Raw genomic sequence first — 13,356 nt, forward strand, 5'->3', positions numbered from 1 at the left:
TTGTACATGATTTTTGGTAGTTAATTAATTTAAGCAACAAAAAAAAACTAGGAGCCATTTGGGAGGCAAACGAGACGGATCTTTTTAGTGAGCTGAGCCAAAAGAGACGAAATTCCCATCACTAGTACCAGTGGTAGACTGTCGTCATAAGCATTTTTCCCCCTGGCAAAATTCGTCCAGGTTTTTGTCCAAGAACCTCAATCTGATTTCTGCAAAACACACCAACCACAATATTACCGAACTACATTTGGATTGTTTGTTGTTTATTGTGCAACACATTTGTCAAACATTGAAATGACAACACAATGGGAGTCGGCGGATTAAGTCAAGTTGCACTCCAGATTGTTTTGGGAGGAAATAACGGAGGGGCAATTTCAGTTCTTCCATAGCCAATTTTATCGTGTAGAATGACGCCACAAGTAACAGCGGAAAGAACGTGCCAACTGCCCTCCACAAATGTGCTCAATTGTCTTACGAGTGAGGACCCGAAACGTGACATGAAGCATACGGAGGAAATGCACAAATCGCGTCCTGTAGAAAAAAGAAATGCCTCCCAAAGTCAGCGTGTCATCAGTGGTCAACTTCGCTTGAATGTTCTGGGATGTCTCACGTGGCCAATGAGCAGGCAGGAGTGGAAGGATCGTGATGTGACATCACTTCCTACCAGCGGGATTAAGGGGGTGGGGGTCAGCACCTCTCAGGGTGATTGTGCGACTGAGCCAAAGCACTCCATGCTGCATGCGTGCGTGCGTCCGCGCACACACAAACATGACGGTGGGTGTTGACATCACACTAAAGGCCCAGAGACTTGCGTACGATCTTTTGAGCCAGTTTGTAGAAGTGATCCCGGTCCTCTCGCCACATTTTTGAGGCGTCCACATTGGCGCCGCTTTCATCATTCGGCTCTGTTGTGAGAGAGAGACCGAGAGACACAGAGAAAGAGGGAGAGAGAGAGAGAGAGAAAGAGAGGGACGGCGGGGGAGAGAGAGCGACTGTGATACCTTGGCTTACGAACTTAATTGGTTCCCAGACAGTGTGTCAGGCGAAAAGTGTGTATCCCAAAAAATTATTTCCCATAGGAAACCATTAAAATGAGAATAATCCATTCGCCGGTCCCCATAACATAATTTTCTAAGCCCTAAAGGACAACCGACGTCTCCGGACAAGTTGTGTCCATAATTTGTAAAATGGCTTCAAATGACTTCTACTGAGCGTATTTTAATAAGATTCCACCACATATAGCTATATTTTACATTTTAAGACTCGCGCTGAATATTCAGGAAGTCTTGTTTTTTAGTTGGCAACGAGTCCGTAGTGACATCACTAAAGGACCGCCCTTGACCGTAAAAAAGACGCATTGTAGCGGTCCTTCCATCACGTCAATGTATTTTGCTGGATCACGTCAATGTATTTTGCTGGACTTGTTTGGTCTGGGGACCTCGTGTTGCACCCAAAAGCCGCCAGAAGAGGGCGTCCAAGCTCCATATAAGGAATTTATCAGCCTGTGGAAATGGAGGTGGCCACAGGAGGTCGCCATTTTGTGCCTCTTTTTTTGGGTGAGAGATTTTCCCCAATGTTGCCTCAAAATGGCACAAATAAATTCTTTAATCGATTGCAAACATGTATGCTTTCTTCTTCAGAACTATTTGAATCATATTCATAACTGGACGTATAACAAGAAAGCATATTATCTGAATCTGAAGCCATTGTTTTTATTCTCCAGCAATGCAAGACGTCTTAGCGTGACGTCACAAACTGGGGGCGGGACTTTCTGAAAATGCCCAATTCGCAGCTCATTTTTTTGCAGATTTTGGACACTAAGTCATTTTTATTGGTGTTTTGCATTTGAATAAAATATATCATTTTGGGTATTTTAGATGCTATAAAACGTTTTTCTGGTGTCAGTTAAAACACAAAAAAGTGATGTCGGTTGTCCTTTAAAAACTACACAAAGTATACCTTATTCTATGTATAATAAATGTGCTATGGTATTATTATTAAAGAAATAAACTGTACTGTATAATAAAGTTGTTGTATTGACCTTTGTGATGGTCGTCGATGGCTTGATGTAATGGAGTGTCCGGTTTAATCAGCATTAAACACTTGATGAGGAACGCAGCCTTCTTTCACCATCTTGAGGAATGATCCCTTGTAGGTACTTTCTCTGCCATAATTTTACCTAGTTCCTCATCAATTGTGTTCTGTTTATCTGGGTTGATAGCTTTTTGCATCAAGTGTACAGATGGCTTGGGCGGGTTATTTGTGGAGCATGATTGATAGGATATTTTAACCTTGCAGTCTACACTGCCTTTGAACTATCAAAGTTGAAACAACTCCAAATGTCACTGATTTCTATCCATTTTCTCACTCTCTCCCTCACTGCTTTGTTCTTGACCAATCACGTGGCTTGAACCAAAGACTGGGGGCGGGAAATAGAGGGCAAAAAAAAGTCGGCTGCCATTTCCTTGTTAGGAGAACGGGCTCGTTCGCGAACGACACATCACTCATTATGGCCCTCCGTGTGTATCCCGTAAAACACTTCGTATGCAAAGGTAAAATTTTCATAAATTTAACGTTCGTAAACCGCAAAGTTCGTAAGCAAAGGGGTTCGTAAACCGAGGTATCACTGTATTTGTATATCTGTGTGTGTTTCCAGCTGGCTTTTCGTGACTCCCGGTGAGGAGCGGCTACCTGCGAGCATGCTAACCACCGACAGCAGGATCTTCTCGACGCTCTGGACGGGACTCCACCTCTCGGCGCTGCTCTCGTAGCCCATGGGGTCGTCGCCGGGGGCGTGCAAGATGGAGATGCACACGCGCCCGTCCGGGTAGACTGCGGGTAAAGCAAACACAGCCAACTGTGAAGTCAACTGACTTCACGGCCACGTGGGGCGATACTCAAAATGGGTCCAAAACGTGGACATTAACCTTCTGCTCGATCGCCATCCTTTGACGGTTTTACTATTTGCTCAAGTACGTTATTCATTGAGTGATGGGAATTCCGGCTCCTTTCAGAGAGCCGGTTCTTTTGGCTCGGCTCACTAAAAACACTCTTATAGCTCCCATATGGCTCCTCAGTTTTTTTTTTGGTTGCTTAAATTAATTAACTACCAAAAATCATGTAAAATTATGTGGGCAATGAATTACTCATGTAAAAAAGATACTATATCACATATTTTAATTTATATGGATTTATATGTGCACAGAGAGCATTCACTAAATTTCACTTTCCTTATGGTTACTCTGGTCTGATGATCAGCTGTCACTAATTTTCTTTTCATATTAATAATGCTATCATACCAACAAGCAAAATGATAATTGAATAATAATAACGCATAATGTGATAAGATATGTCCACTGTACCCGTCTACACTGATCTCCAGTGACCTGCTCAAATGGCTCTGAAACAGTGCATGCGTCCCGCGGTACCTCCCCAGAACGCAACTGACATGTAGGATGTCGTGGTTCGGGATGTCCAGCAGTCAGTTGTTAGACAAACATCTGTGGCTTTTTTTGTCATATATGATTCTGGTATGATTCTTTGAAAAAGTGTTTTCAGAATCAGAAAGCCTTTAATATCCCAACAATGGGGACATTTCCTGTTTGGAATTGCATACATTGTGTTGAGACCATGAGTATATTTTATGAATCCTTTGTCATTCACAATTGAAAATGGCTTCAAATCAGGGGAAAAAAGCCGGCTCCTATTTCTGGCTCTCTTCGTTCACTTCAGAGATCCGGCTCTAAGAACCGGCTCGTTCGCGAATGACACATCAATAATTCATTGAGTGTTTTTTAGAGACGTTCTTTTTTCTGCCATCTTTCTTTTCTTTGGCGTTTGTCCGCCAGAGCAGCGTACAAGTGTTGTGAGCGGAGCACCTACTGTTGGGGTGAAACATGTCACAGGTGAACCTCATCTTGGGGGGGCTGAGCGGGTAGTCGGAGGGGAAGGTGAGCACGGCCGGAAAGACGCCGCCATCGAAGCACGTGTCCTGCGGGCCCCTGACAGGCACAAAAACAACACAAACTTGGCCATTTGAGCATACTCGCCACCGCCGGGTTTTGGCATCCGCTCATGGACGTCGCTGGACTCCCTGCGGTCCGGTTCAAAAATGCCGCCTCGGCGGCAGGCGATACGCTACGACGCTACGTAGACAGAGAATCGACTCGGACGACTACTTGGTGGGTTGCTGTGATTGGCGCCACTTTTTGGTCACGTTTGAAACACGAGTGTGCACGTGTCACATTTCAGAGTCAACCGCAGCTTCGAGTGGCCATCCAGTCCGTCGGCGGGAAATGTTGAGAGCACTTAACTTTCTCCAAGGCCGTTTGGTTGTGACAAACGCAATCTAATGGTGTGGATGGTCTTTCCGGGTTGTGGAGCTTGCGCGGAGCACAACTCACATGATTAGCGCCTCCCACTCAAAAAAGTTCTCCTCATTGGCGGGACCTGCAAAAGACACACGCACACGTTCCATCAGCAAGGCCGAGACACACGCCCGCCGCCCATGACCACCCGCGCTGCTACCGTGGCCACAACTCACCAAGAACCCCCCCCCCCACGGGAGGTTCAATGCCGGTAAAGCATTCTCAATTGGACGTAGACTGAAATATTAAAGGCTTTCGGATTCTGATCAAACACTCAATTGGGGACTTTTTCTTCAGGTAACTGAGAAAAAAAACCCTTTTGGAGCCCCTTTTCACAGCTTGGGTGCCATCAAACCACACCCAAGTGAGTTTTGGAGCTTCAGGTCATGCCCCCACGCAGCTGGTGGTGGCGAGAACACTCGCCAAAGACTTTGGAGTGGAATTTTCATCCCTCAGTAGGTACGCTACAGTGACCTATATTCCACTGCGATTGTTTCTGTCCAGTGAAGCGAGCGCACTCTGTACTCGCAGTCGTATATCATTGCATTTTTGGGAAGTACGTAATGGTTTTTCGTGCGATTTCATTTTACAAGCGATGCAGCTTATGATGACGTATTACGCTTTTCCCTCCATGCTGGTTCTTGATATCTCCGAATACAACAACGAGAAACGGGGGGGAAAAAATGGATGTTTACGCTCCTTTTACGAACACTACAGTTCATAAAGGTGAGTAAGTTTCATTTTTATAACTCATAGAAGTGGTAGAATATATATTTTTCTCCATAACTACCAAGTTTCAAGCAAAACGAAGCATTGGTGAATATATATATTTCTATATATATATTTCTATATATTTCTATATATTTCTAGAGCTCGCAATTTTCTTTCCGAGTATTCAGTGACAGCTATTTTTGATTTCTGATGAAAATCTGCCTGCATTCGATCGTTAATATTTGCTAATTTATATTTTGGATCTTTTCTGTTCTTGTTTAGAATTTCAAAAGCTTTATAGTTGTACCTTACTTGTTAACATTTGCCAAAAATTCAGAAAGTTATGATAAACTGTAATAAAGAACTCAGTCGCAGATTGTCATTTTTTTAACTGTGTAATTACAGGCAGAAAATCCCCTATTTCGAAAATTAAAAATTCCATTATTTCCTTATTATTCGTCATGCAACAATAATCTATACATCATTTGAAAGCTATTTAAACGCACTTTAATGTGGTATTAGAAAATGTGTGATGAATTATGATGTGAATTATTATTGCAAAAAATGTCACATCCCTACTCACATTGCGGCGAAGGCCAAAAAGCAAATTGTTGAAAAACCACACAACAGGATGAAGGACGTACCTGCGACGATTCCATCAGGCGGGTTGAGTGTCAGCTCTGAAAGCGCACGCACACACACACGGAGACAAGTTACTTCACTTCGGGGATGTACTCGGCTGTCAAGCTAACATGCTAATATGCTATCCGGGTTCGCTTCGTTTTCCACGACGACAGCAGTGGCCATGCGCGTCGCAAATTCGCAATGGAAGACGCGTTCGCGTTGGCGTTTCGCTCTGAAACAAAAGACGATTGCGGTGACGGTGCGGGTACTCGCCCGACGACCAATTTGACACAAAGACAAAAACAGTTCCAAGATGGCAGCGCTCGACTTGTTTTTCCGCCTGCACGGAACCTTCGAGAAGCGACGCGCGAAAGCGCGCCAGCCGACAAGGAACCAAAATGTTGTTGTTGATGTCGGCGCGATGGTGCTCACGTTTGTATTCGGCCATGAGTCTCTTGAGCGCGGTGCCCGCCATGGCCGCCGCCGTGGTCCTCGTCGCCACAACAGCGATGGTCACACCGGAGATCAGCCCTGTCCTCGGCGCGCATGCGCGAACTGGCTTTTAACTTTATTGAAAACTGACAAGCACAGACGGGCAAGTGGTCTCGCAAATGCCATGAGAGCATGTAAACTTCTTTTCCTTTCGGCTTTTCCCTTCAAGGGGTCGCCACAGCGAATCAGTGTCCTCCATCTTCAGAGGTTTGATTCACATGTTTGTTTTGGCCAAGCTTTTACGTCGGATGCCCATCCTGACACAAGGCTCTGTATTTATCCAGGCTTGGGACCAGCACAAGAATACTTATGTCCCTTTGTGGCTACAGAACAAGCAACTCCCTCAGTAAAAGGCTTCCAAACACAAAATGGTCATCGGCATCACAACAATCCATAAAGCAAGCATGCAAACAAAAAACAAAATAACAGTTCAATGGTCATTCAGAATCAGAAAAACCTTTATTCATCCCACAATGGGGAAATTGGCAGTCCACAGCAGCAATTTGAAAGGGGGTGGGGGGAGGGGTGAAAGGATAGAAAAACAAGATATTTTAAGCATAGCAAAAATGCACCAAGTGAGAAAACAAAAATGACATGAAATCAAAGAAGGTGCATTTTAACATCAGACTGAATGAGGCCTTGTTTTGGGTGCAAAATGTCACAATTTTGGGGGCCCTGGTGCCGATTGACCCCAATTGCGTCATCCATCACGATCAACAAGTACAGCCAGTTGCAAGCAAACACAAATGCAAATGTGTGTGATTCATTTCACCAGCAGATTTTGCCACGGAATGGCCCCTGCAACATTAATAATAATAATAAATGTCATTTATAAGCACCCTTCAAATCTCTCAAGGTCACTACAGTCACAGGATAAGTTTTTCCTGTGGGTGAGCAGCGGCAGCTCCACGCGCCCGGAATTAACTCAAATAGATAGAAAGCTAGCTAGCTAGCCAGCCAATTGATAGCCAACAGATACCTCGCTAGATAGCCAGCCAGATAGCTAATAGCTAGCAAATGATAATCATAATAATAATAATATACATTCATGTCAGCACTGAGAGATACACTATTATACCAAGGACTATTGCTCTAAAAATTCACTGATGACACTACTGAAAAAAAAAATTAAAAACAAAAAGGAAATTTCTGTGTTGTTGATGGTCGATATTTGAAAAAAAAAAAAAAATTGTTATTGGATGTTTGTGGATGGAACATGTTGCCAAGAGGAGGCTAAATGCTAAAGTGCAAGAATTGGAATTGTTTTTCAGCATTTTTGACCACCACATTCATTAAGGAGGAGACTGTGCTGAGCGGCTGCGCTTTTTCGGCCGCATGAATATGCCAGTTGTCACGGTTTGCAAGGTGGTGATGGCGGATGTGGATCCCAAAAAGCAGGCAGGAGGGAGCAGCAGGTTGGATTTGAGAAATTGTATTAGAATAAAGTCAACAGGAGCAAAATCTAAAACATCAAAATCATCTGAACAGAAAGTATCAAAGAAAAACCAAGAGTAAAAGTCTGCCAAGATGAAACAAACATGCACAGCCTACAAAGCACACACAATGCAATGACATGACACCGAATGCCGGGAGTCCTTTTGATAGGGTTACCCAATCAGAACGCTCATGTATTTTCTACTTTCATTCCTTTTATCACTCTGATCATGAAACTATGGGAAAGAGTAGTTGAAGCTAGACTAAGAGCAGAAGTGAACATTTGTGAGCAGCAGTATGGCTTCATGCCAAAAAAAGAGTACGACAGATGCAGTGTTTGCTTTAAGAATGCTGGTAGAGAAGATCAGAGAAGGTCAGAAGGAATTGCATTGTGTCTTTGTAGATCTGGAGAAAGCGTACGACAGGGTGCCCAGAGAAGAGCTGTGGCATTGCATGAGGAAGTCTGGAGTGACGGAAAAGTATGTCAGAGCGGTGCAAGAAGAAGTATCATGACTGTAAGACAGTTGTGAGGTGTGCTGTCGGTATGACTGAGGAATTCAAGGTGGAGGTGGGACTCCACCAGGGGTCAGCTCTGAGCCCCTTCTTGTTTGCTATGGTGATGGACAGGCTGACAGACGATGTGAGACAAGAATCTCCTTGGGCCATGATGTTTGCAGATGACATTGTGATCTGTAGCGAGAACAGGGAACAGGTGGCGGAGAAACTAGAGATGTGGAGGTATGCCCTGGAAAGCAGAGGAATGAAGATCAGTCGCAGCAAGACGGAATATATGTGTGTGAATGAGAGGGATCCAAGTGCAAGAGTGATGCTACAGGGAGAAGAGATAAAGAAGGTGGAGGATTTTAAGTACTTGGGGTCAACTGTGGAAAAGAGGTGAAGAAGCGTGTCCAGGCAGGCTGGAGCGGCTGGAGAAAAATGTCAGGTGTGATGTGTGATAGAAGGGTGAAAGGAAAAGTGTATAAAACCGTGGTGAGACCAGCCATGATGTTTGGACTGGAGACAGTGCCACTGAAGAAAAGACAGGAAGCAGAGCTGGAGGTAGCAGAGCTGAAGATGTTGAGGTTTTCTTTTGGAGTGACCAGGTTGGGTAGGATCAGGAATTAGTCCATTAGAGGAACAACTCATATTAGAGGCTTTGGAGAGAAAGTCAGACTGAGATGGTTTGGACATGTCCAGAGGAGAGAGAGTGACTATATCAGGAAAAGGATGCTGAGCTTTGAACTGCCAGGCAGGAGACCGAGAGGAAGACCGAAGAGGAGGTTTATGGATGTGGTCAAGGAGGACATGAAGGTAGCTGGTGTGAGGATGCACAAAACCAGGTTAGATGGAGGACATTGATTCGCTGTGGCGACCCCTGAGGGCAAAAGCCGAAAGGAAAAGAAGATTCCTTTCATCACTTTGCTGCTGTGAAATGTAATTTTCTCCACTGTCCTCCACTCCACTGTGAGACTAATAAAATCAAATCCAATATAAAGGCGAGTAAAAAAAGCTATTTTCATAAAACAGCAAAACCCTTCACTAAATCGCCATGGTGGGGTGAGGTTCAATTTGGTTCGATTTTACAACCGACTTCTTAGGCAACATAGGCTTAGTTATGCTGATGAGGTGATACCAGATCAAATGGGGACATCAGGCCAGTCGTAGACCCCATAATCAGTCAGGACAATAGAAGTAATCAGCCTCAGGGAGTAGTCCTCTGCTCCCCCCAACCTGAGAGCAGGGACCAACCATAGCAGAGTCTGGCACCGCCACGTCTGGACAGTATCTATATACAGGGCCAAAACTTCCAGCAAAATACTGACGAAGCCTCTTGGATAAGAAGCGAAACGTCCGACACATTCAAAGAAGTACAGATGACGGCTGAAGAAACCTTTTCATCGCTAATCAAGATTACTAACTTGATTAGTAAAGTAAATAAAGCCAATGTTGTGGCCCGAATTCCCCACTGTCGCCCACGTCGGGTGTCGCGACACACGCAGCATCTTGCGTGTATGAAATCCCGCGTGACGCTCAGCACCCAAGGCGTTAAGTCGCGGAGCGGCGGCGGCGGCGGCCGTCGGGCTAATTTTAGCCCCGCCGCTTGAAGTTGCCGTATTTTTGGATGGGCGAGTCTGACGCGCGTCGGTGTTGGCGTTGCTGCGCCGGCGTCAGCTTGAGTTCCCGTCATGACGGAGCAGGTCTACAGCGGCGCGTTGCCATCCTCGGATCCGGAGGCCTGGTCTTCGCCCGCCCTCAGCCCGGAGCAGGGCGCCGCCTTGGTCTTGGTCCTGGGCCTCTTGTCCTTCCTGGCTGCGCTGACGGTACGCTGCTTCCGGATCCTCCTGGATCCGTATCGCAGCATGCCGGCCTCCAGCTGGACCGCCGACAGCGACAGGGATGCCTTGGACTACCGCGTCATCTCCTGATGGACGACGACGGTCTGACGGCAAAGCGGTCCCCGTCCAGTCCCAGACGGTTGTCGGCGTCCATTTCCAAAAGGGCTCTGCGGCGTGTCCTTTAGCCCCCGATCGGGCTCCGGGGCCACCTTTGAACTTGGGGCCGGACGTTCAAGTTTTGTTTGTTTGCTCGATCGACGAAAGCTTTCGATTGGTCGTCAGGACTCCGCCGCCGCCGCTGCATGACTTTTGTTTTTTGACCCACTGTCTCCAATGACACCTGAAATTGGTGGAGATCTTTGTCAAGCTTCTCAATCCCTCCCAAATGCTGCGCTGTAGTTTCGACAACCGACACCATTTTTTTTTGTTTCCTGACATCAGAAAAACGTTTTATAGGATCTAAAATAGCCAAAACGCGCAGGCTGATAATTTTAGTCAAATACAAAACACCAATAAAAATGACTGAAAGTTGCCCAAAACTGCCACAAATGAGCTCGGAACTGGGGAGATTCAGAAAGTCCCGCCCCCTTGTTCGTGACGTCACGCCAGGATACTCCTTCACAAACTGCCTTGCCCCAGAATCAAAACAATGGTTTCAGAGAGTTCAGATTCGGAAAAAGATCCTTTCTTGTTACTCATCCAGTTATGTATATGATTCAAATAGTTCTGAAGAGGAAAGCATAAATGTTTACAATCGATTCAAGAAGTTCTTCTGTATCAATTCGAGCCGTCTGCAAGCGACGGTGAAGATCTGGACTCCAATTTAGTGCCCACAAAATGCACAAGATGGCGCACAAGCTCCGTTGGAAATGGGCTGATGTGTCCGCTGGGAATTTGTGTCAACTTACACCTTCTTTATGCGTGTTACCGTAATTGGCTGCGATACACATTTATGTAGTTTACCTTCTAATAAAAAAAGTACCCAAAATGCATTGTGTGTCGCTTTCTCGGTCAGGGGCGTTCCCTCCGTGACGTCAGGTAGGGGATCGTCATCAACTCGAAAACAAGACTTCCTGAATATTCAGCGTGAGTCTTAAAACGTAAAATCTAGCTATATGCGCTGGAATCTTTGTAAAATGCGCTCAGTAGACGTCATTTGAAGTGATTTTACAAATTATGGACGCAACTTGTCCGGAGGTGTCGGTCGTCCTTGAAAGGAGACGAACGCAATCCAGATTAAAGTGGCTTTGTTTGACTTGACAGCATGCCAGCAAAAGTTGCTATCTGCGTTGCCGGAATTTTTGGCCCCCGCACTCCCCGAGTCAATGATTGACGCGGCCGGCGGCGGGTGACCTCGGCAGCACGCGAGGCCACCAACGGCGACTTCGGGGCATAAAAGGGGGCGATCGGCGCTCTCCGGCCTGGTCTCGGGTCGTCATGAAAGCCGCGCTCCTCCACTTCCTGTTCGCTCTGGTGTGCTCGGGCGTCGTCGCCATGCCGACGCCCGAGGAATGCGGGCCGCTGCTCACCCCTTTGCCGCTGAACGACCGCCAGCAGGTGAGCTCAGCCAATCGTCCCGGTCCGGCTTGTTTTAGTTTAGCGCGCGGTGACTGACGGGTGGCGCTTTTCCGCGGGCAGCTGTCAGGCCAGCGGACGTTCATCTCGGCCTTCACCGACAACGAGATCTTTGACGCCATGCTGAAAATCACCGACAACACGCGAGTGCACATCAGCGCCGCCACCCACAACGACAAGGACTTTGTTCTCTACGAGGAGATGATGACGTGAGCTCAACCGAGGCAGCGGATTCTCTCTCGCTGACCTGATCTGTTGCGCCCGGTGGTCCCTTCACCCGTCCCGTTTTTCCTTTCCGTCCCGGTCGTTTTGTCTCTGTTTGAGGCCACTTTGCGTCACGGCTCTGCTTTCCAGGAACGGCACCTGCTTCGGCACCAAGATGAACATCTCCGTCGACGGCGTCGTGGCGTCCGCTCAAAGTGAGCCGTCCGGTCGGCCGTGTCCGTCTTTGGCGCGGGCGTCCGCTGACGTCGTCCTCGTTGCCGTCCTCAGTGGAAAACTTCTCGTCCGTCTACCACTTGCTGCCCTCGTGCGACGGCTGCCAACTGTTGAGCATCAACACCACGGCTCATGACTTCCACACCTTCCTGGAGATGTTCGGCATCCACCTCGACCAAGTCGTCAACGACCAGATCAGCGCCCGCTCCCTCTACCTGTTCGGTGAGAGGTTGGGGGTCGCACGAGCGTCGCTTTTCAGCCGCTGAATTGGCTACGGCGTTGAGGCGTTCGAGATGCTCTGGCGCTCTCTGGCGGTGGGCGTGAGGTACGGCACCCACACACAACCCATTTTTTGTCCGCAGCTCCGGAGAACTCGGTCCAGGATTCGGTCTTGGAACAATTCAAGAAGCAGGCCCACTGCTTGGGCTTCTCCGGGGAACCCAACTTCACCATCGACCCCAAAAAAGGTTTTTGGCCGCCTGCGTCGCAAGTCCCGCCGGTCGCGCGGCACCTGTCAGTCATCTTTGCTTTTGTCTCTCGCAGACTTTTGCGACGGCCACAAAGTCATCATGCTCAACTGAGTGACGTGCCTATTAAACACAGTCAAGAGCTACATGAGTCTGTGTGCTTGTATTTTTTGGGTGTGTGTGTGTGTGTGTGTATGTGGGGGGGGGGGGGGGGGGGCGACAACCTATTAGTGATGGGAATTCCGGATCTTTTCAGAGAGCCGGTTGTTTTGGCTCGGGTCACTAAAAAGATCTGGCTCTTATGGCTCCTCAGTTTCTTTGTTATTTTTTTGCTTAAATTAACTAGCGACCAAAAATCATGTGAAAAACGAATTACTCATGTAAAAAATACACTATATCAAATATATTTATTTATATGGCCTGATTTATACGTGCACAGAGAGCATCAACTGACTTTCACTTTCCCTGTGGTTACTCTGGTCTGATGATCAGTGGTCACTAATTTGCTTTTTATAGTAATAATGCTATCATATCAACTAGTACAAAATATAAGAATTGAATAATAATAACAGCATAATGTGATAACATTTGTCCCCCTCCCCTCTTCTCCTCACTGCTGTCACGGTTTGCAAGGTGGTGATCCCAAGAAGCAGGCAGGAGGGAGCAGGAGGTTGTTTGACAAATTGTATTAAAATAAAGGTCAGCAGGAACAAAATGAAAAACATCAAAATCATCTGAATGGAAAAAATACAAAGTAGCAAAAGAAGACCAAAAGTAAAAGTCCGCCAAGGTTAAACAAACACATACACAATGCATGCAGCAAACAATGAACCGACAACGGATGGTCGTGCCGGGTGTCCTTTTAAGTGACAGTGATTATAACGACCAGCACCTGCGAGGCTGCCGGCAGGG

The 13,356-nt window shown here is 46.7% G+C and overlaps 3 protein-coding genes across 3 annotated transcripts; 2 read left to right on the forward strand and 1 right to left on the reverse strand.

Moving 5' to 3' along the window:
* Positions 1–242: 242 nt before the first annotated feature.
* ube2g2 (ubiquitin-conjugating enzyme E2G 2 (UBC7 homolog, yeast)) lies at positions 243–6,262 on the reverse strand. The gene is made up of 6 exons (XM_088986913.1): positions 6,135–6,262; positions 5,723–5,758; positions 4,404–4,449; positions 3,883–4,001; positions 2,692–2,832; positions 243–905 (listed from the first exon to the last, which is right to left on the reverse strand). Exons 1-6 carry the CDS (start codon positions 6,175–6,177, stop codon positions 793–795), a joined length of 498 nt encoding a protein of 165 aa, XP_088843039.1. The 5' UTR covers positions 6,178–6,262; the 3' UTR covers positions 243–792.
* A 3,300-nt stretch (positions 6,263–9,562) lies between these two features.
* LOC148882615 (cortexin-2-like) lies at positions 9,563–10,303 on the forward strand. The gene has a single exon (XM_088986914.1). The coding sequence runs from the start codon at positions 9,815–9,817 to the stop codon at positions 10,052–10,054; it is 240 nt and encodes a 79-aa protein (XP_088843040.1). The 5' UTR covers positions 9,563–9,814; the 3' UTR covers positions 10,055–10,303.
* Positions 10,304–11,360: 1,057 nt separating this feature from the next.
* On the forward strand, positions 11,361–12,590 carry LOC148882616 (uncharacterized). The gene is made up of 6 exons (XM_088986915.1): positions 11,361–11,521; positions 11,603–11,748; positions 11,894–11,958; positions 12,032–12,199; positions 12,340–12,444; positions 12,521–12,590. The coding sequence occupies exons 1-6, from the start codon at positions 11,402–11,404 to the stop codon at positions 12,556–12,558; spliced, it is 642 nt and encodes a 213-aa protein (XP_088843041.1). The 5' UTR covers positions 11,361–11,401; the 3' UTR covers positions 12,559–12,590.
* The last annotated feature ends 766 nt before the right edge of the window (positions 12,591–13,356 follow it).

Source organism: Hippocampus bargibanti, linkage group LG20 (genome assembly GCF_051943395.1).
Source record: "Hippocampus bargibanti isolate YZ-2025 linkage group LG20, ASM5194339v1, whole genome shotgun sequence".
In the NCBI taxonomy this organism is placed as follows: domain Eukaryota; kingdom Metazoa; phylum Chordata; class Actinopteri; order Syngnathiformes; family Syngnathidae; genus Hippocampus; species Hippocampus bargibanti.